Source organism: Curcuma longa, unplaced genomic scaffold (assembly GCF_044706935.1).
Source record: "Curcuma longa cultivar G26 ecotype Majalengka, Jawa Barat unplaced genomic scaffold, ITB_CL_G26_1.1 utg509_np1212_2302976_RagTag, whole genome shotgun sequence".
Lineage (NCBI taxonomy): Eukaryota > Viridiplantae > Streptophyta > Magnoliopsida > Zingiberales > Zingiberaceae > Curcuma > Curcuma longa.
In genome coordinates, this window is record NW_027435603.1 from 188549 (window position 1) to 210192 (window position 21644).

Here is a 21644-nt window from a genome sequence, read left to right on the forward strand (position 1 = left end):
AGTTAATTAGGTTAGTCATCCTAGATGGGATCTATATGCGCGAAAAATCGATTAAACCGCATATAACGTAGCGGAAAACAGGATCCCTCCAGAAGATCCATGCGAAAAACATACTCGTTTGATGATTCTACCTACTAGAATCGAGGTTACCTTTGATGCGAGCCCTTCGCAATTCCGACAGCAACTCTTGCCTTCAAAGGTTCATGGATCTCAGCACGATCAGTGTGTTCGCACCTCCACGGTATCCACACGAACACTGAGATAGAGAAGAATCAAACTGTGGTGCTAGCCACAAGAGGAGGTTCGGCCAAAGGTGGAAGAGAAGAAGAAGAGGGAGAGCAAGAGCATCCAACAACCCTTCATCAAGAGTCTCTCACCTCTTTTATATCCCACTATGGGATATGAAGGATTTTGTCTTTTAGTGATATGAAGAATTAATATTTTATTAATTCTCATGCATCTCATGCATGAAGATCTTTCTCTTCCTTTAATGAAGATCATGCATCTCATGTATGATAATCTGTCTCTTCTTTTAAGGAAGATCATGCAGCTTTATGATCATGCATCTCATGCATGATAATCTTTGATGAATTCGAATTTGACTTGTGTGACTTGAGTCCAACTCGAGTCTCACACAATCTGAGTTGACTTGAGTCTAACTCGAGTCCAACTCAATCCGAATTGACACTAATCAGTTACAATATATATCTATTTGAGATCGATGACGATGAATCAACAAAAAACAACTGTTGAGGATACAAGATTGCTTGTGAGGCTTAGATGAAAATTAGAATGGGCACACTGAGAGGGGTTCAACGTGGTTACTCTGACGTTCAAATTAGTACAAAGATTGAGAGAAGATAAAAATAATAGAGCTTATGGAAGAAGAAGGAGATGAATATGTTCATACCATATCCCCCTTATTGTATCAACCTTCTCTAGAGTTTATATAGTTGTTAAGAAAGCATTTTCACATCAGTAATAATGGGAGATTAAATCTGATAATCGTTATTTGCTTCTTCACTCGTTGAATGCTAAGTGTACGCAGAAGAGCATCTGGAGATAAGTCTGACACCTATATAATTGTTCCTCTATTCACCCGTGGTGTCATGTTCAAGAATATACTCAGTAACCATCAATAGACACCTGTAGAGTGGCGAAGCTAATGGACATTGAAGAGTCTGAGTCTTCTGGAGTTGAGGTGGTTGAACTGATAAAGTTAAGGAATTTGAGTCCTTTGGAGTCGTAATGACCGAGTGATGGAGTCTGAATCCTAGAGTAGTCTGAGTCCTGATGGAGTCTGAGTCCTCTGGAAGTCTGAGTCTTCTGGAGTCGGAGTGACCGAGCTGATGGAGTTGAGGAGTCTGAGTCATCTAGGAACATGTGGACTGAGTTGAGGGAGGAGTCGGATGACCAAAGTGAAATCTGAGTCCTCCAAAGTAAGAGTAGCCAAGTTAATAGGGTCGAGAAGTCAAATGACCAAACGGATGGGGTTGAAATGGCTATTTGACCTCCACTTTTGATCTCCATTTAAAAAAGAATGATGCTAACCTTTTCAGTGCAAGTTCAACTAGTGGTGGGACTTCCTCCCTTGCTTCACACCCGTACTCAATTGAGGATGAACCCTTTGGCTTAACTATTGAAGTTCTATCATTATCCATGGACGGACGTGGTTGGTAAATTCTTCGATCGATCTGCTTCACTAATCTATATAAGAATTATTGGAGAAATGATGCTTCCAACTGATTGGATTGGATTAGGTTGTTATATGTCTTTGGTAAATGATTTCAATTAAATTTAACCCATGTTATGAATATTTCCACTAAGTGTATAAGAATTTAGAATAATGCATATAACTTGGCGATTTTTATGAGTTGATTTGTGCTTAATGACTCGGAGCCCTAAAATGATTGTTGGAGTTCGAAGGACATTCTAACTAGGGTGAAGAGAGTTGAATATATAGTTGTGGATGTGATAGTGAGATTATGGATTATTTGATGGCTCGGAGGCCTTATGTGGGACTTGAAAGGCAAGAACAATCACATGACTTAAAGCAAATTTTAAAGCTGTGTCTGGAGGCTTGATGGCCTGGCGTGAGATGTATTTTAGGGTGTCCCAAAGCGAAGTGAATTCATAAACATGGAGTATCAGATATATGGTACAGAATTCTGAAACTTTGCATAAATTTATGCCAATTGAAAAAGAGATCATTGACTAGATAGATTTAATCGACTAGATAACAATTCAATCAACTGAAGCAGTTTAGCTGATAAGGCAATTGGATACAAAGTTCAATGAATATAATTGTTTTGTTCAAGCAGCAACTGAGTGGCTTGGCTGCGCTGTACATGGATGAGATGTTAGCATAGGGGAGGAAAGAAAGATGTCAGTACATGTATTCAAAGGTTCTTAATCTGAAAATAAAAGAAAGAGGTAGAGAAAAGGTTGCTGAATCTAATTACCATGTTCATTCTAGTAATTTATGTTGCATAGACAATGAAATTACTCCATGAGCTAAAGATAACAATAATGTAGCATAACTTACCTTCATAAGAAATCTTCACTGATATATCAATGGCAGAAGGTATACCGCCGTAGAAGACAGAGATTTGGAAGCTAATTGCTTCACATTTGCATATGCTTCAACAAATATTGGAAGACGAATGCGACCAAGCAAAGTTGAAGGATTCCTGAACAACAACAACAACAACAAAAATAACATTGTTGAAGAACTCTGGGAGAAATCTGGAATATACATAAACAAACGTGGAAAGTGAGAAGAACGAGAAGAACGTAAAATTGTTTCCATGTATATAATTTTAGTAAAAATAATAGAAAAAAAGTCCACGTTTTTCACAAAAAGTTAGCCTCCAAGAATAGAGGAAAAGAGAAAAGCAAACAAAAAAGACTTAATTTATACATTATTATCGTAAATATAATTTGACAAATCAACCCCTGCTCATTTTTCTTTGCGGAATCCTGCTGAATAAACGTGTTCCATGAGCACAGCGTTGTTACATATCGTTTTCCTGGTGACAAATTCAATTGGCATTTCCGTTACAAGACAAACTCGTGATTAATGTTTTAAAAATTAGATCGAATAAAATTAATTACCCCGTGCTTAATTTTAGACGCCGGGTCAATCGTGGAGTCAACAATCATCCACAGACGCTACCCAAATAAAATACAAAAATAAAATTTTCGTGCATTTAAAAAATTGTAATGCGCTCTATCTCTAGTCAACGGCGTTCATTGCCCGCTGCCCTTCTCCTTATTTCAAACGGGGAGGAAACTTGGATCGCGCTAAGATCCGACAGCCCGTTCTCTCTCTCTCATGGACCACGGGCATCAACTATACGACGAAACGGATCCGATAGAAAACCGGTAGCCAGAGAAAAGGTTTTTTATTTTTATTTTTAAAAAAAGGAAAATGCAGAGAAAATTTGGAGGCTGGAGGCGAGTGGATAAATAGAGCGACCGCCGGGGGATTCCACTTGCTGGCACCCGAGGCACCACACCGGCTTCCTCTCGTCGTCTTCTCCGTCCGCGATGGCGATCTCGATGCAGCTCGCGCGCTTCGCCCCCAGCCTCGCCCACTCCCGCGTCCGATCTGCCCCCTTAGCGAAGCCAACGCTCACCGTCCGTTGCAGCGGTGGCGCCGCGCTCGAACCGGACTTCGACAAGAAGGCGTTCCGCCATAATCTTACTCGCAGCGACAACTACAACCGCCGCGGGTTCGGGCACAAGAAGGAGACCCTCGAACTCATGAATCAGGAGTACACGAGTAAGTGGAAGGAGTTTGGTCGTTTTTGCCGCTGTGAGAATTGGGGGTTTTCTTAAACTTGGTTGGGGTTGTGGGATTGCAGGTGATATTATTAAGACGCTGAAGGATAACAACTACGTGTACACTTGGGGCGACGTGACTGTGAAACTCGCGGAGGCCTATGGGTTCTGCTGGGGAGTTGAGAGAGCGGTTCAGATCGCTTACGAGGCGAGGAAACAATTTCCTGAAGAGAACATCTGGATTACCAACGAAATCATCCACAACCCGACGGTCAACAAGGTTTGGGATGGATCCTAGCTACTAATTGTGTCCTGTTTAAAAATATAATGTTTTATTGTTAAACTTTCTGTTCGTTTAACTTCGTAATTTTCTTGTTCATGCAAGAAATATAAATAATAAACTATGAAATCGGTTTATGGATTCTTGTAGAAGGTTCTCTAATTTGAAGCATCTAGCTATACTTGTATACTGAAATAAACTAGGTTGGTTTTAGCATCCCAGTATAATTTTCATCATGACCTAATTTAAATCTAATTGTTAATAGAAATTTGATTCATTTCAGGATGTTATTCGTGCAATATAATTTTGGCAGAGAAGGGCTATTTTGCTACATAACAATATTTGGCGATTACCATTTGTTCCTACTAGTATGAAATATTCAATTTTATTGAGATTGATTGTATTGTTTTAATGCTGCAGAGATTGGAAGAGATGGACGTGAAAAACATTCCCGTTGAGGAGGGGATGAAACAATTTGATGTTGTTGACAAGGGTGATGTTGTAATTTTGCCAGCATTTGGAGCCTCGGTTGATGAGATGTTTACCTTGAGCGAAAAGCAGGTTCAGATAGTTGATACTACTTGTCCATGGGTTTCAAAGGTATTTTTTATTTTTACATCAGAGGAACTTGTAGTGTATTTCTCCTTGAATAGCTTCATCATAATTAATGTCTTGCTGTCGTCAAAGGTCTGGAACACTGTTGAGAAACATAAGAAGGGTGATTATACTTCAATCATACATGGCAAATATTCACACGAGGAGACTGTCGCCACAGCATCATTTGCTGGAAGATATATCATTGTGAAGAACATGACTGAGGTACTAGATCGTTGACCCAATACCATTTGGTTATGAATTAGATTCTGAAACCAAACATTGGATATAACAATTGCAAAAAATAGGCAATATACGTGTGCGACTACATTCTTGGTGGGCAATTGGATGGGTCTAGCTCCACAAAAGAAGCATTTCTTGAGGTATATTGACTCTTTTATTTCATATTATCTGCACAGAAGAAAGGTATTAACTGTGCATTCATATGCTACAGAAATTCAAATATGCCGTTTCTGTTGGGTTTGATCCGGATGTCGACTTAGCTAAAGTAGGCATTGCAAATCAAACCACAATGCTCAAGGGCGAAACAGAGGAAATAGGTAAGTTTATTGTCCCACCCTGATACTTCCTGTGTCTTTCCATCTATGGTTTACAACCAAATATAACACTAGATTTCAGGTAAATTGGCTGAGAAGACCATGATGCAAAGATATGGGGTTGAGAACATCAATGATCACTTTGTCAGCTTCAACACCATTTGTGATGCCACCCAGGTGAATTTACTGATAGTTTCCTTTCTTTTTTACTATTTGCATTTCGCATGCCTTTTCCTCTGTTATTATTGTAATTGAAAACTTCAATACAAACAGTTAAGCCATCAGTATGTTTTCTCTCCTTGATGTCTAGTTTAAATCCATTTCACTTCACTCTTACCTATCAAAATTTTACCATGAATCAATTTTTTTTCTTCAAATTATCCTGAATATCATTGGTTAACTTCTTCCCAGGTAACTGAAGAATTTATATAAGTTTTTTGCAATAATCTGGGTGGGTAGAGTTAATTGCTTGCCATCAAGTATAAACAATTGTTCAGATCGGCATGTGACTTTCATGCCTTGTGAATATAATAGCTAGAAAACCATTCTTTTTTTTTTTTCTGTGGAACTCCTATTTGTGGACTAGTTCAATGAAATTGAATGACTAGAGCTCTGTAGTTAATTTTTACTCGGAAATGGATCCATGTTTTACGTCCTTTTTAGATTGTTCTTTTAAGGTGTTGAGCTATCATGGTTGGTTACAATTTAGCCATACTAATTAGTTCTTGGTGACATATTCTGTTACAAGTTTTTTATTTATTCAGATTTATTATCAATTATTAAGGTTGAAAAAAAGTTCTGTTGCATAGTAAATTATTCTTTTTTTGACTTCCCCATTTCTTCACCTGCATCACTCTTGAGCTTTTCAGAAACCACATTTTGTGTATGCAAGGAATTGTCTTCGTAGTCATCATCATCAAGCTGTATTTTTCCCAACTATTTGAGGTCTTCTTCCTACAGTAAATCCTATAGAAAGTTATATCACTTGTCAACCTAGTCTCACAAAAAAAAAAAAAAAGGAAACAATTTTTTATTTTGGCTGTCTAGGCCCTAATGAAACCCTCAACATTCTTCATCTGATTTGGGATTGATATTGGTGGATTTTTATTTTATAGGGAAAGGATTATAATTGTAAAATAGAGTTTGGAATATCTAACTTTCATATTTATTTTTTCAGTTTTGTGGCAAATCAAAGTTGTAAAAATCAATAATATCTTCTGTTTTTTAATTTTTTTATATAATTCTTTGTATTCTATTGGATGACTGATGTCATTTCCCCCTTACCCTTCTCTTGCACTCTTTCAGGAAAGGCAGGATGCTATGTTCAAACTGGTGGAAGAGAAACTTGATCTCATCTTAGTCGTTGGTGGATGGAACTCTAGTAATACTTCACATCTCCAAGAGATTGCTGAGCTCAAGGGTATCCCTTCTTATTGGATTGACAATGAACAAAGAATTGGCCCGGGAAACAAGATCACCTATAAGTTAAATGTAAGTTACTTAAGAATAAATCTATTTTAATCAGATCATGTGACTTTTCATTATGAAATTTCATAGTCGTAATTATCATCTTATCTGTTTTTACAAGCAGCATGGAGAGCTTCTTGAGAAAGAGAATTGGCTACCTTCTGGACCAATTACAATTGGTGTCACTTCAGGTGCTTCTACTCCTGATAAGGTAATTAATATTGGATCTAATTTATGAGTCAACCGTTGACAAGTTAGTTACATGGAGAATTCCTGCTTCTGAATCTTACACCATTGTATATTTATTTTTCGGTAGTTTCTTATTTTCATGTCGCTTATAATGCAGGTTGTGGAGCAAGCATTGGAGAAGGTTTTTGCGATTAAACGTCAAGAATCATTGCAAGTAGCATAATTTTCAAGGGGATCCGGACTGGAGTATGTTTTTAGATGAAGCGCCTACTTGTACAGTACCAGCACTAGCAAAACGTATCTGGCTTTATTCTTCCACTATATACCGGAAATAATATAGTAGTCCACGATCTATGCTTCTATTTTATTTGTATCTTCAATTAGTGTACGAGGGCCAAGTCCTTGTTGAGAATGACAAGCTCTCCAACTTGACTCGAATAACAAACTGAATAAAGGTATGATGTTGTGTCACCCATTTGTATCTTGTTCTGCACCCAAAATATTAGTTGCAGCTCACCATTGGATGCATTGTTAAAATCATGGAGTCGCTAACATGCCTGAAATTTGGCATGAAATCCTAGCTAGCTAGGGCTTCAACATATGGTTGGTGGTTTACATTATATTTTTTAATTTTTAATCCAAGGATAATAACTGAAGATAAGATCTTTCAAAAGATGAAGAACTAGTGATGTCCTTGTTGACAGCATTACTTAAAGGACAATGTCGATGGTGACTATAAACTTGGAGACATGGAATCAGCTCTGAAGTTATGGATGGGCACTTCAGTTTTTTCGCTCTCTCAATTGAATTGTTTAATTCTTTTAAAATAAATTTATTCACAGTAATCTCATTCATGACTTTTCAATTAGTCATATGGTATAGCAATTGATGGTGTCCTTCCTGTCCGCTTAGACTCCTCTCCTAACGCATTCTGAGCCGAAACTACAATAGACTCCTAGTGAGCCAAGATCTGATAGCGGTGTGGAGAAGAGTTGTCTCCGTGTCCGTGTGAAAAAAAAATTATACATTCACTTACCTCGCCCGATCATTATATACTCGATGGAAGGGAATCTTCACATAGGATGTCATGTCACGGGCCTATCAACTATCTCTCTGTGAGGCAATTAGGGCACAATGGGGACAGTTGTTGGATTGCACCTTGACATAGTTTTGGCGGAATCTCCAGTAGGGTGCCATGTATCCATCAGCCATCCACCTGAGTAACGGTTAGGACACCAAGGAGTGACAACCGTCGAGAAAATCTCCATGTATGATGATATGCGTCCACTAGCTATGCATCCTAGGGCAGTTAGGGCACCAAGGAGTGACAACCATTGAGAGAATCTCTACGTGTCCATCAGCTGCCCATATAAGAGGTGATTAGGGCATTAAAGGGCGACATATGTTGAAATGTGTCTTGGAGAATCTCCATGTAAGATGACCTATGTTCGTTGCATGCACTAATTATTTTGTTAGGATGCCAAATGATAAAGCCAAGTGCCAAATTAGCTAGTTTCAAGTAGGTCTTCCAAGTTCAAATGGATCGTCGTTGGACGAAAATCAAGTGCTTGAGAACTCTAGTCTTGAGCGGCCTTCCTGAGCCCGAATGTCAAATGAACACGAGTGCTAGGGAACGGGGTCCCAAATGATCTTCCCAAACCTAAATCAGGTTGTTGTTGAACAAACACTGAGTGCTCGGGCACATAGACCCGAGCAACCTCCCCGCGTCCGAGTACGATGTTGCTAGATTAACACTGAGTGCTTGGGAGCATGGGTCCCAAGCGAGCTTCCCAAACCCGAATGGGATCATTGCTGGATGAATGCTAAGTGCTTGGACACGCAAGCCCAAGTAGCTAGCCTTCCGATGAAGCCCAATGAAATTGTTGCTGGACGAACGCTGAGCACAGTGATCGAGGAAGGAGAATGGCGAATCACTATGCTTGGAATATGAGACTGGTTAATTGGAAAGCGAGGCCAGATGCTTGGGGAAACACCGCGGATAACATCAGTAATGAAATAAAATGACTGATTAATTCCCACTTAATTTCATCTCAATGTTTACTAATAATTTAAGGATATAATATAAGCATTCTAAAGGATATGACGGTACACAAAGTGAGTTCTACTGAGTCGAGTGAACTGATCGTTTGAGATAATAAAAAAATCCTTCTCTTTGGAGTTAAATGAGTTAAAATTTTACAAATATCAGTCTTACACATAAGATTTTATATTATGTGGGTTTTATATTTTGACAAACACAAACCTCTGCCATAAATATAATAGTGGACTTTACTTTTTGAATTCATAACTTGGTCCGAAATAACCATTTTCCTGTTCTTGAATGTGTAATTTGGGTTCAAAGGAAAAAAAAATGGTGAAATAAACTATTTTCAGAGTTCTATTAAATCGAACTAGAATTTGTTTGTCATCCTTCGCCAGAACTCACATTTGAGCTATATCAAAGCGAGCGTTTGATTAATTGTATTAATTGGGAAACATGTCCTGCAAGATCATCGGCTACACATCGTCTAATCCAAGAACGTGGAAAGTATTGAAATCCTGCTCCTTTCAAAATCCACCACTAAGAGATTTCTTGTTTAAAACAAAATATAACTAATTGAACTGAAATACTAACTTAAATCGAATGTAAACAAAATTGTCTGAGCTCGCATTCAAACCAAAGGCCTCAAGTGTGTGAGACAAGCGTGATAATCAACGTTGTTGATGTTATTGATTCAACATCAGTCCAAAATAAAGACAAGTACAGATTTGACTTCTACATTAATGTGCTCATTCTACTTCTGCCACTAGGAAAAAATGAAATCCTTGAATTCCCTGCTCTTTAGATACACCTTTATGATCTGCTACACTTTATTTGTGGCCTTCATCTTGTGGTACGAAGTTTCCTTGTTCGAATTCTCACAACCACTCCAAGAATTTATTCGGATAAAATCATTTCAACATAATTGATGGCCGAGAGCAAGTAGAACTACCTTCTCATGATCCAAGTTAGCTGCAGAGAATAAGTTCCAGGAACCAAAAGGACCATCGAAATGCATGATTTGCTATTATTATCATCATCATCATCAAATTGATGTCACTAGTTTTCACGCCAATCTCTGACAATTGTTTCGTGTTCTTTCATGCAAGGATGGTAATGCGTGATCCTGGTAAAATAATGTATCAGCATCGATTCTGGAACTGATTCCTTAGCTAGCTAGTGTTGTGTTTCGAGACTTGAGAAGCTAGTGGATCCATTTTGTGCGGTTGTTGTGCAAATTCTGGGGGTACGATAAGGAATGTGTCACCTTGCCTACGACGAAAGCAAATCTAACCTCGCCCAAGCCTCGTCCTCATCTGTACCATTTGAGAGTCAGCAGATCATCCATCCACTGAGAACCAAAGATATCCATTTCTTTCACTCTCGTATGTCTTTCCTTTGTCTTTAACGTGAATAAAGTTATTCATTAATGCAGTAATCATCTGTCTAATGGGCGATATGCATGGAATAGAATTCCACACGTATGAGCGTACTGTGATTCGATCATAAACTCAGTAAGGGTTTTATAATTTATGATCCACTACAATTCATTCTTGATATAAACCTTCTAACATAAGAGTGTGTTTAATTCAAGTTATTATATATAATCTTAGTTATATGATTACTAGATAATAAAACATTTCTATCTTTCTTCGAATATTAAAAAACACCTTTCTTTTCTAATGCTTCTGGATCTCTCTCAATCTCCAAATGCACTCCACTCCAAGTCATTTCATTAGCTCTGAAATCCTCCAATCATAAAAATGTATATACTTGTTATGATTTTAGTCATAAAATACCATCTTACCCTTATACTTTAACTACTTTTTTGGAATTCCACTATTATTATTGTATTGAAATGCTCTAACCTCAAACCTCTATACTTTCATTATTATATATTATTGATTCACTCTTAATTATTTATATATGTGATTTTTGCTAACAATGGAAGTGGTAAATCAATAACACTTACAAAACAGTGAACAACAATATGAATTATAAACAGTACGTTAACAGTAGTTATGAAAGCGCAATAAAACTTAAAACAATAATAATGAAAGTCCAGGTCCAGGGTATTTCTAAACAATTAGTTAAAGTATCCATGTAAAATAAAGTTTTATTTTATTTTAGGGCTTGAAGAATACTTCGGCCGTTCTAGCACGTGGCCGAGTCACATGTGAGAGAAGCTCTCGCTCATCACAAGAGCCCTCCTTCAATCTGCCATCACATGTGAGAAAGGCTCTCGCTTATCACAAGAGCCCTCTCGCTTATCACAAGAGCCCTCCTTCTGCAAAAAGATAGAATCTGTCATCTTAACGGCCCCACACGATCGGCCCCAAAACCATTTATAAAAAGGTAAATAGAGAAACTACAGAGCCCTCCGTATCACTTTCACGATCACGAATAACTTTCTCTAAATATGATCTCATCTTCAGTTGTTATTCATTACTGCAATAAAAGAAACGAAAAACTTAATTTACAGCCTCCGCGAAAGAGGTGGTTCTCTAATGGCAGCAATGAGAGAAAGGCCGGTGAGAATCAGCATCAGGCATCGCCGGAACTCGGCTTTTCCTGAGCTGGTGGAACCGCTCGACGTCGAACCCATGGGCCTTCAAGAGGCCGGCTTGCTTGGTATCGAACCGGGCCTGGAAGAAGCCCTCGAAGGAGGGGTCCCGAGAAGTGCGGAGGAAGAAGGCGTAGCCCAGCATGAAGTAGGCCGAGGTCACGTAGAAGCAGATCGGCTCCATCACGTCCCACGACAGCTCCCAAAAGGTTAGGCGCAAGAAGCCCGCCGTCTGCAGCGCGATGAACCCCAACCCCGTCCACATCTCCCTCCGCACCGACGCCGCCGCCGCCTTCTCGATCCACGCTTTCTTCGCCTCCATCGCCCTCAGCTCCTCCGTCTGGCTCTCATCTTGAGCTGGAGACGGAATCATCCTCTCGATTGCCTTCGCTACCTGCCCAGAAGAAGATCAAAATTATAGTTGATTATTATAGTTATTTTGGAGTAACTGATAAAGTTCTTTACTGAGCGATTCTTTAGTTACGTTGAGGAAGAAATTGTTCGCAAATGCAGTTTTGGAAGTGGAAAGGTTTGATTTTTGTACTCTTGTTTCTTTTGTGCCGGAATCAACTCCATGAATTTAGAATGCTGGGTTCGGAATCGGGGCTTGTTTTCTAAGTTCGAATCGTTCAGTTTCTGGTGGAATTATTTGGAGTTGAAATGGATGCTGATTTGGGCGAAATCTCGTCGAATCTTACCATTTCGGGGCGGAGGAAGACAACATCGCCGAAGACGACGACAGCGCCGGACTCATCCAGTGCCTTCGTGAGACCCGTCGAGGTCTCGATGCCGGGGACGTTTCCGCAGATCTGGCCGAACTCCGCGTAGGAGATACAACTCCGGCCGAGCCCCTTCAGCTTCTCCCGGACCGCCTCCATCTGGGCCGCCCTCAGCACCTTCCTCGCCTGCGACACCGTCACCATCTGTTCCTCATCCGGCAGGGATAGATACTCAAAACGGATCCGATCGCCGACACGGTAGGGTAAATCGCCGGTGACGGCGAAGGGGAGCCGCGCATGGGATTGGTGGAGAAGGCCTAATTTGGGAACGGCAGCGGCCGAGGAGGAGGTGGGAGGCGGGGCGAGGGAAGAGGAGAAGGAGGAGACAATCTTGGAAAGGTTAAGGAGGCGGCGGGCGAGGGCTATGCGGAACGCCATGGTTAACCTTCTGACTTTGTGGAGCTCTGCTTCTCTTCTCGGGCTTCGGCACCCGGTTGAGATTCCAGAGACGAACCATTTAATTTATAGCCACGGCGGCCGGTGAGAGAGACAAAAAAAAAAAAAGAATTTGATTTTATTTAAATAAAAGTTCGACCTGTTATCTTGTCATCAAATTCAAAATTATGGGATAATTCTAATATTAGGCAATTATCTCGATTTTAATTAAATAGCTAATATATTAACATTTTATTATAATTTAGAATAATTATTTTTTAAAAAAAACCTTTAAAATTAATTATTGACTTAACAAGTTAATGCACTACTAAGATTCTCTTTTCTAAAATACCCTATTTAAAAGTAAAGAAAAATTAAATAAAGAGTGTAAGAAAAATTAAAACAAATAAGAAGGATCTCACTGGAACACAAATAGAACATTAAAGCTTTGCTTGGTTGATAATCAATTTTAGAGGCTTTTTTAAAAAAATCTAAAAATTTATATAATGTTATGAAAAAGTTATCCAATATGTTGAATTAATAATATAATGAAATGAAATATTACCTTTTTTTATAGAAATGTTAAACACAATATACACAAGGGCTAATTTTATATTAAAAAATATTTTTACATAAATAATTTATTTGGCTTATTTTATCTTAACCATTTGACTCGACCGACCAACTTGACAACCTCAATCAATTCAACCGACCAACTTGACAACCTCAATCAATTCAATCCAATACAACTATCTAACTTGCATGACTCATTGAAAATATCATAATATATATTGTCGATCATAATTTACTTTTAAATAATTCAAATTTTTTATACATATTTTCCCTCCCTTTGAAAAGAAATTAGTTTGTTATTGTTTGCTTAAATATTATTCAGAATATAGAGTTTTAATGGACATAGATGATCTCCCTTTCTGAACTACATGCTATTTATCTTGAATAGTAAGTCAACTCTGTAAATTTGACTAAAATAATCTCTATTTTTAAAAGAGAAAATGAAAAGTGTTCAATTTTTTTTGTAAAAAAAAAATCATTTCTAACGTGTTAGCAATACATTTCAACATATTCAGATCACTTTTTAACACATGATCTTCACCCTTAATACCATCATGAATTTGACGACTTGACAGTAGGTTGGATTTGACAATGTTGAAATTTAGGGAAACCATATATATAAACATAAACATGAATAACATGTTTAGAAACTATTCGTTGATAGTTATAGATGTACTTAATTAGTTTTGCTTTTGTCAATTTTAAAGAAATTAGAGAAAAGGTCTATGATGGAAATTCAATGGTCAAATTATTCTACATTTCATCTCACCCTACGAAGGATCACATCCCTTATATACATCAAGCACGAATACATTATCAACTCATTATTAATAACGGATTGATATGTTCTATGTTTATGAGATTCACATCGAATATCATAAACTTGCAATTAATACAACAATTATATGACTTTAATAAAATTTTCTGCAATGACAAATTCGGGCGTTACAAATTAACATATAAGCACATCAATGGAGAAATAAAATCTAATATTTTTCACTTGAATGTGATTCCGCATATCACACCTTGTTAATATATACCTAAGTTGAATTTTATGAGTTAGATACCCTTTTAGAATAATATAATTTAATAATTATATTGATATAAGACTAAAGAGATCATAGTTATCTCACTTGTAATAAGCTCAAACAATAATCATATATATATCAACTTCATTAATGATGATGTGGATGTATAGCATGAGAATTGCGTGAAATATGATCTCTTCATATCAATTCTCAATTGGTCCTTCATATGATCCAAAAGGGCCTAAATCATGTTTACTAATATCTTATTTTAAACTGCAATAGTAAATCATGATTTGTTTTCTTATAACTCAATTGTTGATCATACATCACATTTATAAACATCATATGCAAACCATAATAGTAAATCAGGATATCTTCATTTCAGGATACCTAGGCACCCAGAGACGAGGAAGGGCGTAGCAAGCAACAAAATACTTCGGGGAGTTGAAAATAAGCATAGATCCGGAGATTCCCGAATAGGTTAACCTTTCGAACGTATACAAGTCAAAGTATACATGTGACCATCAATATAGAGTATTAAATACTGAATACAGACTTCTACTAAATGTGTACTTCATCTAAAAGAAGAATCATCATATTCATCACATGCTGATGAAACACTTTGGACGGCAAGCCCTTAGTAAGTGAATTCGTCAATATAGAATCTGTGCTAATATACTCTTTCATCACCTAACCACTCTTAACTCTTTCTTTAATCGTTAAGTATTTGATATCGATGTATTTAGACTTAGATAAACTACAATTGTTTTTTAAATATAATTCAGCGGTTTTATTATTACAGTTGATCTTTAATGGCCTATCAATGTCATCAATAATCTGCAACTCTGTGATAAAGTTTTACAATCATATCCCTTAATTAGATACCCTATAGCACGCTATATATTCTACCTCTATAGTTGAAGTAATTATAACAGTTTATTTGATGTTTTTCTACGACATAGCTCTTCCATCCATTATGAAACTATAGGTTGAATATATATTGTGCCTAAAAATAATTTTTTCTTTAGACTAATTATTTTTAACATAGATATACATCTATCTACATAAAAGTACTAAATTTACCTGGTCTCCCTTTAGTAATAATATTATTTCAATTTAGTAACATATGTACAAATAAATACATAAAAAATCTAGAAAACTAAATTGAACATAAGCAATCGACTAATACTTAATAGTAGTCGAGTGATAATTCAAACAATCAATTGAGCCTTAATAGTAAGTCAGTCGCTGTGAATTAGACGAGTGCTTCAATCAACTAGAAAACTTTCATTCGCGATTTATGTGCGAATAGTTGACTGGACCTCAATAGCAACCAACTGTCTAACAATTGAGTGTCTCAATCGATTCAAAAATATTCTGTGTTCAACCTCGAAAAATAACAATCAACTGATACAAATCAACCAACTGTTTCAATCGATCAGAAAATATATTGTTCTTGACTCGTGCACAATAGTCAATTGGACCTTAATGGTAGTCGGCTGTCGAAGCAGTCGAGTGCCCCAACTCAAAAATTTTTTGTGCATGATTTCAAGCAAAACAATTGATTGATCCTATATAGTAGTCGACTAATCGAGATTGGCTAAGTGCTTCAATCAATTCTTAAATCTACTATTTAAAATTCTCAACACATCAGTCGACTGACCTAGTACATCAGTGGATTGATTACAACTTTATCAGGTTTCATGGATCAAAAGTGTGTTTCGTGATCCATTGAATATCGGGTGGCCTATGTGTGTTGAAACAAACCACCACGACACATGGAGCTTGTGTATTGTGGAAATATGTGCAACAGAATAGTTTGTCTGCACGGCGCACCAAGTGACTAGAACAAACAATCCCATTCAATTCCTTCACACGACCAAATACCCCAAAACCAAAACTACAGCATCGTGTCATTTCAATGCTAAAGGCAAACAAACTAATTTGAGCTTCCAATCCCCCAAGTCCTTAACTCATGCAAAAAAGTGAACATGAATTGGATGACAACAAGCTAAGGATATATGCTCAATTCGATTACTTAACAACAGATCCCACTTCCATTATTTCTGTTAGTTTATTTGTTTTGGCAGAGAACAAGATTCCCAATTGCTTTCGTGTTAATTAGCTAGGGGCACAGTGAGCCAGCCATCTGCCATCATCCATCCAATGGTCTTGGAAACTTCTCATCATCACCAAGCAATTGCTTTCATTTTTTTGGAAGTTTCAAGATTCCAGTGAACAAAGGGAGGTGATGGCGAACCCTGAATAACCACCCACCATGTAGGGATTCCAATTCGATCGGTTGTGCATGGGAGAGAACAATTTGTTTGAGGCAAAGATGATCGATATGGTGTCTATGAGTTTGTTGAGATAATTGTTCATTTGAAAGTATTGGAATTGAGGTAGTTATGTATATTAGCCTTTATGACTCAAGTATCATTCTTAAGAAGATTGGAGAACTTGCTTAGCGATTGAATATATATGCGAGTGAACATGTCCTGACCAGACCAAAGCAACCCCTTCCAAGGATCATTTCGAGTTTTACTAGAGTTTGATGGGAGTAAAGCACTTGTTATCGAATAGAGATTAAATAAATCCATTATTTGGAATTAAGTTGGAATCCACCTTAATCATTGCAAAGAAGAGTTTGTTGTGTATGGATAACATTTTCTTATCTCTCGTAGAGATTGAAGGGGAAGCAATGACTGTTGTACCAACAAAAAGTTAACACGACTAATACATCAGCTAGCTGCTGGATGATCTGCAAAGAAGATGGATCCGTGAGTTGAATTGGAAATTGGATTAATCTTAATCTTGAGTTGGTTTCCATGAGTGAGTTAGGTGACGGAATCCACGAATTGGATTTTGAATGGACCAAGAGAGTTTGGTTTCCTTGGAATGCAACTTATCTATCAATCAGTACTGCTGTTGTGTTCCCATAAACAACATAATTGACCACTTGGCAATATCTTAACCAAATCTTGATAATAAGTATAATTTTTATTTTTTATTTTAAAAAAAAACTTGTTTAGGGTAACACAGATTAAAAAAGTTAACTAATGTAGGTCGATTCTTTTTATACTTCTTGCTGTCTTTCTTTTTGCATGATTTGCTATGAGCCAAATTGCTGAGTGTTTGCTGATGCTTTGAGAGCTTTCCATCAAGCAGGTGATGCAACAAGCAATTGACACTCAGGTCAACTTCACTTTGATAGATTCACTCACGATGCATATCAAGGAAAAGTATTTGTTTGCATAAGCTCGAAAAGCTTCACTAATGGTGAAAATATATTGCAAATGTGTTGACTTATTGCTCTATACTTACTCTCGGAATGCAAAAAAATTGGAAATCCACAGTTGAATAGATGAATCAGAAACCAATCTGATTGGATCCTTTTTGTTTTATTATTATTATCTTTTTACTTTGCTTTGGGAAAGTAAAAGCGAGAGGGAAGATAAAGCAAGTTCACCATTCATTGCTTTTTTATGAAAGATATTTTGGAGGCTATCCATCGTCCATGTGTAAATAAAAAAACAAAACCTTTTTTTGAATTTATTCATTTTGGTCTGGCAATTAATGCAAAATAAGATAACACATAAATTGTATTTAGTTATCATAATGAAATTTACACCTGATGCCGAGAGTATAAATGTGGCTTAACATTGAAGGCAACAAGATTCTGATACTGCATCATAGTCAACAACGATTTTGCAGCATATCTTAAATCTTACAACTGTGCAGAACACTTGGTGAAGAATCCCATACTGAGAAAAGCAAAACACCATGAATCTAGATACCAAAAACAACTACTACTTGGTGAAAAGATTCAAAGAAAAATCAACTAAGCAACTTTGGAGTAGAGAAAACAAAACATGTGTTAACTGCTCACTGATAGAGTTCTTTGTTTGTTGGACTTCCCTTCTTCTTTCGATTACCGAGTTTTATTTGCCTCTTTCTTAGCTGCTCGTTGGCCTTTGTTAATATAAACAAGGGAGTTTTATGGCCTACTTCTCTCTCAAATGAGATTGAAAGAACCTAATAAGTTAGTTCCAGTAACTTTTCTTCTCTTAAAAAAAACAGGATATAACATCAAGAATCGAAGCAGCAAAGTTGAAAGTGACCAGACTCTCATTAGACATCCAAGTGAGTAGAAGATTATGCAAGACGCACTCAATGCTGTTTAATTGGAAAAAAACAGTGTATATCTTAGAAGTGCTTGGAACATTTGAGGAAGAAGCATCAATGTGGCTGAGTCATGCAGCAGTCACAAGAACATTATAATGCTTAACTAGAGGAGAGGGCATTAATAAATGATTCACTGTGGGATAGGAGGCGGCAAAAAGGTCCATCTTTCAGGGAATAAAGATACACTGTGCTTTCTTTCGATACGTGAGGTAGAATCAAGTGTAGTGTAGCCTTAATGGATAAGGCTGCTAATTGATCTCTGAAATACCAAGCGAATTAAAGATACTCAGCTTGTGGAAGGGAATATTTGTCCAGTAGAATGACTTGCGATGTCAATTCTGGAACTTGATGCTTGTGAATCATTCAGTTGTTGGGATCATGAGTGTTCTTCACTAGATTGGGTGGTTTGTTTCAGTATACCATCTTAAACTATATAAAATACTTATACATTTAATATTTTTGGAATGTAGCAAAACCTCAACCGTAAGCTCACATACCGAAATCATTGATTACCTCTGTTGCTAGAGTAGTAAAGCACACACACAAAAACAACGTATAATCTGATGTAAGTCTGCATCTATAAGATGTTAATATAAATAAGAGAAAAGTGCAATAAGAATTGAATAATTAACAATTTAAATGCATCCAAGGATATCTCATGAGCTCCAAAATATTCACTGGTGAAGACACCATCAGTTGTGACTTGTCCAATTCATGTATCTGTATAGTTTAGTTGATTAGGCCCAGTAGGCCTCCTCAAGACCCAACAAACAATCACTAAAGAACATCCAACTGAAACCACACAAGGAACCGCTTAACAACAGAGAACAGAAGTTGGTTCAGTTGAAGACAGAACACTACAGGAGAATAATTGGCAAGACAAAGAGTGTCAGAATCAATCCCTTAGGCTAGATCTTAATTTTCTAACTAGAATATTCCACCCTCCTTTTGCTGTTTCATAGTAAATGAACCATGACCAACTCCATGCTGTGAACAGAGAATCCTGCAGACATAGCCAGCACAAGACAGTAGACTGAGTTCACTACTTCGCTCAGACAAGCGAACAGAATCCGCCTCACGCCTTAAGTCAACACTACACTACAGCTACAGCCCATTGAAATAATAAGCAGCGGGAGTGCCAGACAGACGCTTCGCCATTAATTCAATTCAAATCGTCTATCTTTCTATCTGTTAGTTCGGAAATCAATAAGAGAGATGATAAAAGGGTGATTTTATTAATAGAGAAAAAAAAACCTCGTAGGAGTTTCGTCCAAGTCAGATCTGAACAATTTGGAGGATAACAATTCGATTTGGATATTTATATTGGATAATGTTCATATTGGAAATATTCGTCAGAGTTATAGAAAATCTACTTAATTAAAAATTATTAAAATTCAAATTCAGATTTAATAATCTCAAATTATTAGACTGAATTGGTTAGGTCAAACTATTCAGTTGTTCAGGCTCTTGTAGGATGTGAGTGATTGAATGTCAAGTGCTGCGAGATTTGACTAGAATACTTCCTGAGCTCAAATGGGAAGCAAAGTGCTATCCCGAGAAGGTTGACAAGTGCCAAGTAGGGATGCCAAGTGCTCCCAAGTGTTGCCAAATGTCAAGTCGAGATGCTAAGTATTCTTGTGGAGTGTTGAGTCAGGATGTCAAATTGCCTAATTGTCAAGTTTGAATAGATTGCCTTGCCAGAGTGCCGAATAGGGAGACCAAATCGTTTGACTGTCAAGTCGGAGTAGGAAAGAAAGAAATTGAAGTCTGTATTCAATACAATTTTTTTTAAAATAGTTTCGTTTCCTCTGACGATGCTTTGAGGTCACATTAAATATCTATTTTTCAAGATATAATAACACAATCATGTACGCAACTAAATATTGATTTTCGTAGTAAATTGAGTATGTACCCAAATATTATCCTAGGTAGAACTGTCAAATAGAGTGTACAACAGAAAATAAAGTGAGAGGATGAACATAGGAGGATTTCTTTTACTTATGCATTTATTTTTTCCATTATTCTCTGTCAAAAGTCATATAAGAACTTAAACCCTTAATTATAGTAAATAACAAGTAAAGATCCTTTACTATCTTTATAAATATCAAGTGTTGACCATTGATGATCAGTCGTTTCACTTAAACGGTTACAGATTCTTCATTAATTGTTGACAATTTCAGATCCATACGTTAATACATTTGTTACACATTTGAATAGGTAGCAAAAAGAGGATTAGTATAACAATTAAATATTGATTAATTTGTTTAAGTAAATTTATCTCAGTCAACTATTCATTGTGTTTATATGGTGTTTGTACATGAATCATTTGAGTTTAGTACCGTCTGAGTTTTAGATTTGTACTCCTTGCACAAGTCCATACGTGAAAGATATTATAATTTATTATAAATCAACTTTGTAACCGCGAGACTCCTAATACAAAATTATTTTATTTTGCTCATCAGCAGTACAAAATATGGGAAGCCTTCTTTTTCGTATTTCACTCCATGCCACAGCGATGTTTAATTTTGTCCCGCCAAGGCTTTGAAATCCCTGCCCCGCACGGTTCCCACGGCCATGTGTCGACCTCTCACTTGGCCATGCCCGCACAGGGACCCGCCTTACCACGCAGTCAAACCCCGAGTCTCAAGAATCCGGTCAACAGATTCAGAGCTGCAACAGTCGCAGAGTCCAACAACTGCCAACATGAAAACAGGCTCCTCTTGTTTAATTTAATTACTTCCTGCACCATTAACACTATACTTAATTTAATCTGTGTCTCCCTTCGGACTGAATTTGAACAAAGAGGATCACTTTTATATCAAAATCTCTAATGGCCAAACTAGAGTTGATGTACCAATTTGGCTTTTAGAATCAGATTACTTTTTATTAAAAAATTAATAAGAGATTAAATATGCGTTAAATATAGCTTGTTGATTCAACTTGCGGTCAGCAACGGCATTCAATCAATTGCCTTCGTCACGTTGTACTATGTATACTATTCTCGTTAACGTAGATATCAAAACATAAAGCAGCCATTAACAATTACCTAAAATTAAAATAATTGAGAGGAATTGGTATCTACATATCGCCATCTAATAGTATCTTTTTTATTTTTGGTTAACTTAAAATATAAAAAATCAAATCATGTCGATGCAACTCCCTGGATTTCCAAAAATTCGATATAATGAAAATGCAACGAGCGAATACGAATTTTCTCTGTTGCGAAAGGG

At 37.0% G+C, this 21644-nt stretch overlaps 2 protein-coding genes across 2 annotated transcripts; one reads left to right on the top strand and one right to left on the bottom strand.

Annotated features, from left to right (window-relative positions):
* Positions 1-3484: 3484 nt before the first annotated feature.
* LOC141820643 (4-hydroxy-3-methylbut-2-enyl diphosphate reductase, chloroplastic-like) lies at positions 3485-7345 on the top strand. The gene is made up of 10 exons (XM_074707999.1): positions 3485-3784; positions 3867-4063; positions 4484-4663; positions 4751-4882; positions 4966-5040; positions 5112-5217; positions 5297-5391; positions 6520-6705; positions 6806-6892; positions 7028-7345. The coding sequence occupies exons 1-10, from the start codon at positions 3550-3552 to the stop codon at positions 7091-7093; spliced, it is 1359 nt and encodes a 452-aa protein (XP_074564100.1). The 5' UTR covers positions 3485-3549; the 3' UTR covers positions 7094-7345.
* Positions 7346-11294: 3949 nt separating this feature from the next.
* On the bottom strand, positions 11295-12673 carry LOC141820704 (calcium uniporter protein 2, mitochondrial-like). Its single transcript, XM_074708073.1, has 2 exons — positions 12173-12673; positions 11295-11868 (listed from the first exon to the last, which is right to left on the bottom strand). The coding sequence occupies exons 1-2, from the start codon at positions 12629-12631 to the stop codon at positions 11416-11418; spliced, it is 912 nt and encodes a 303-aa protein (XP_074564174.1). The 5' UTR covers positions 12632-12673; the 3' UTR covers positions 11295-11415.
* Positions 12674-21644: the final 8971 nt, after the last annotated feature.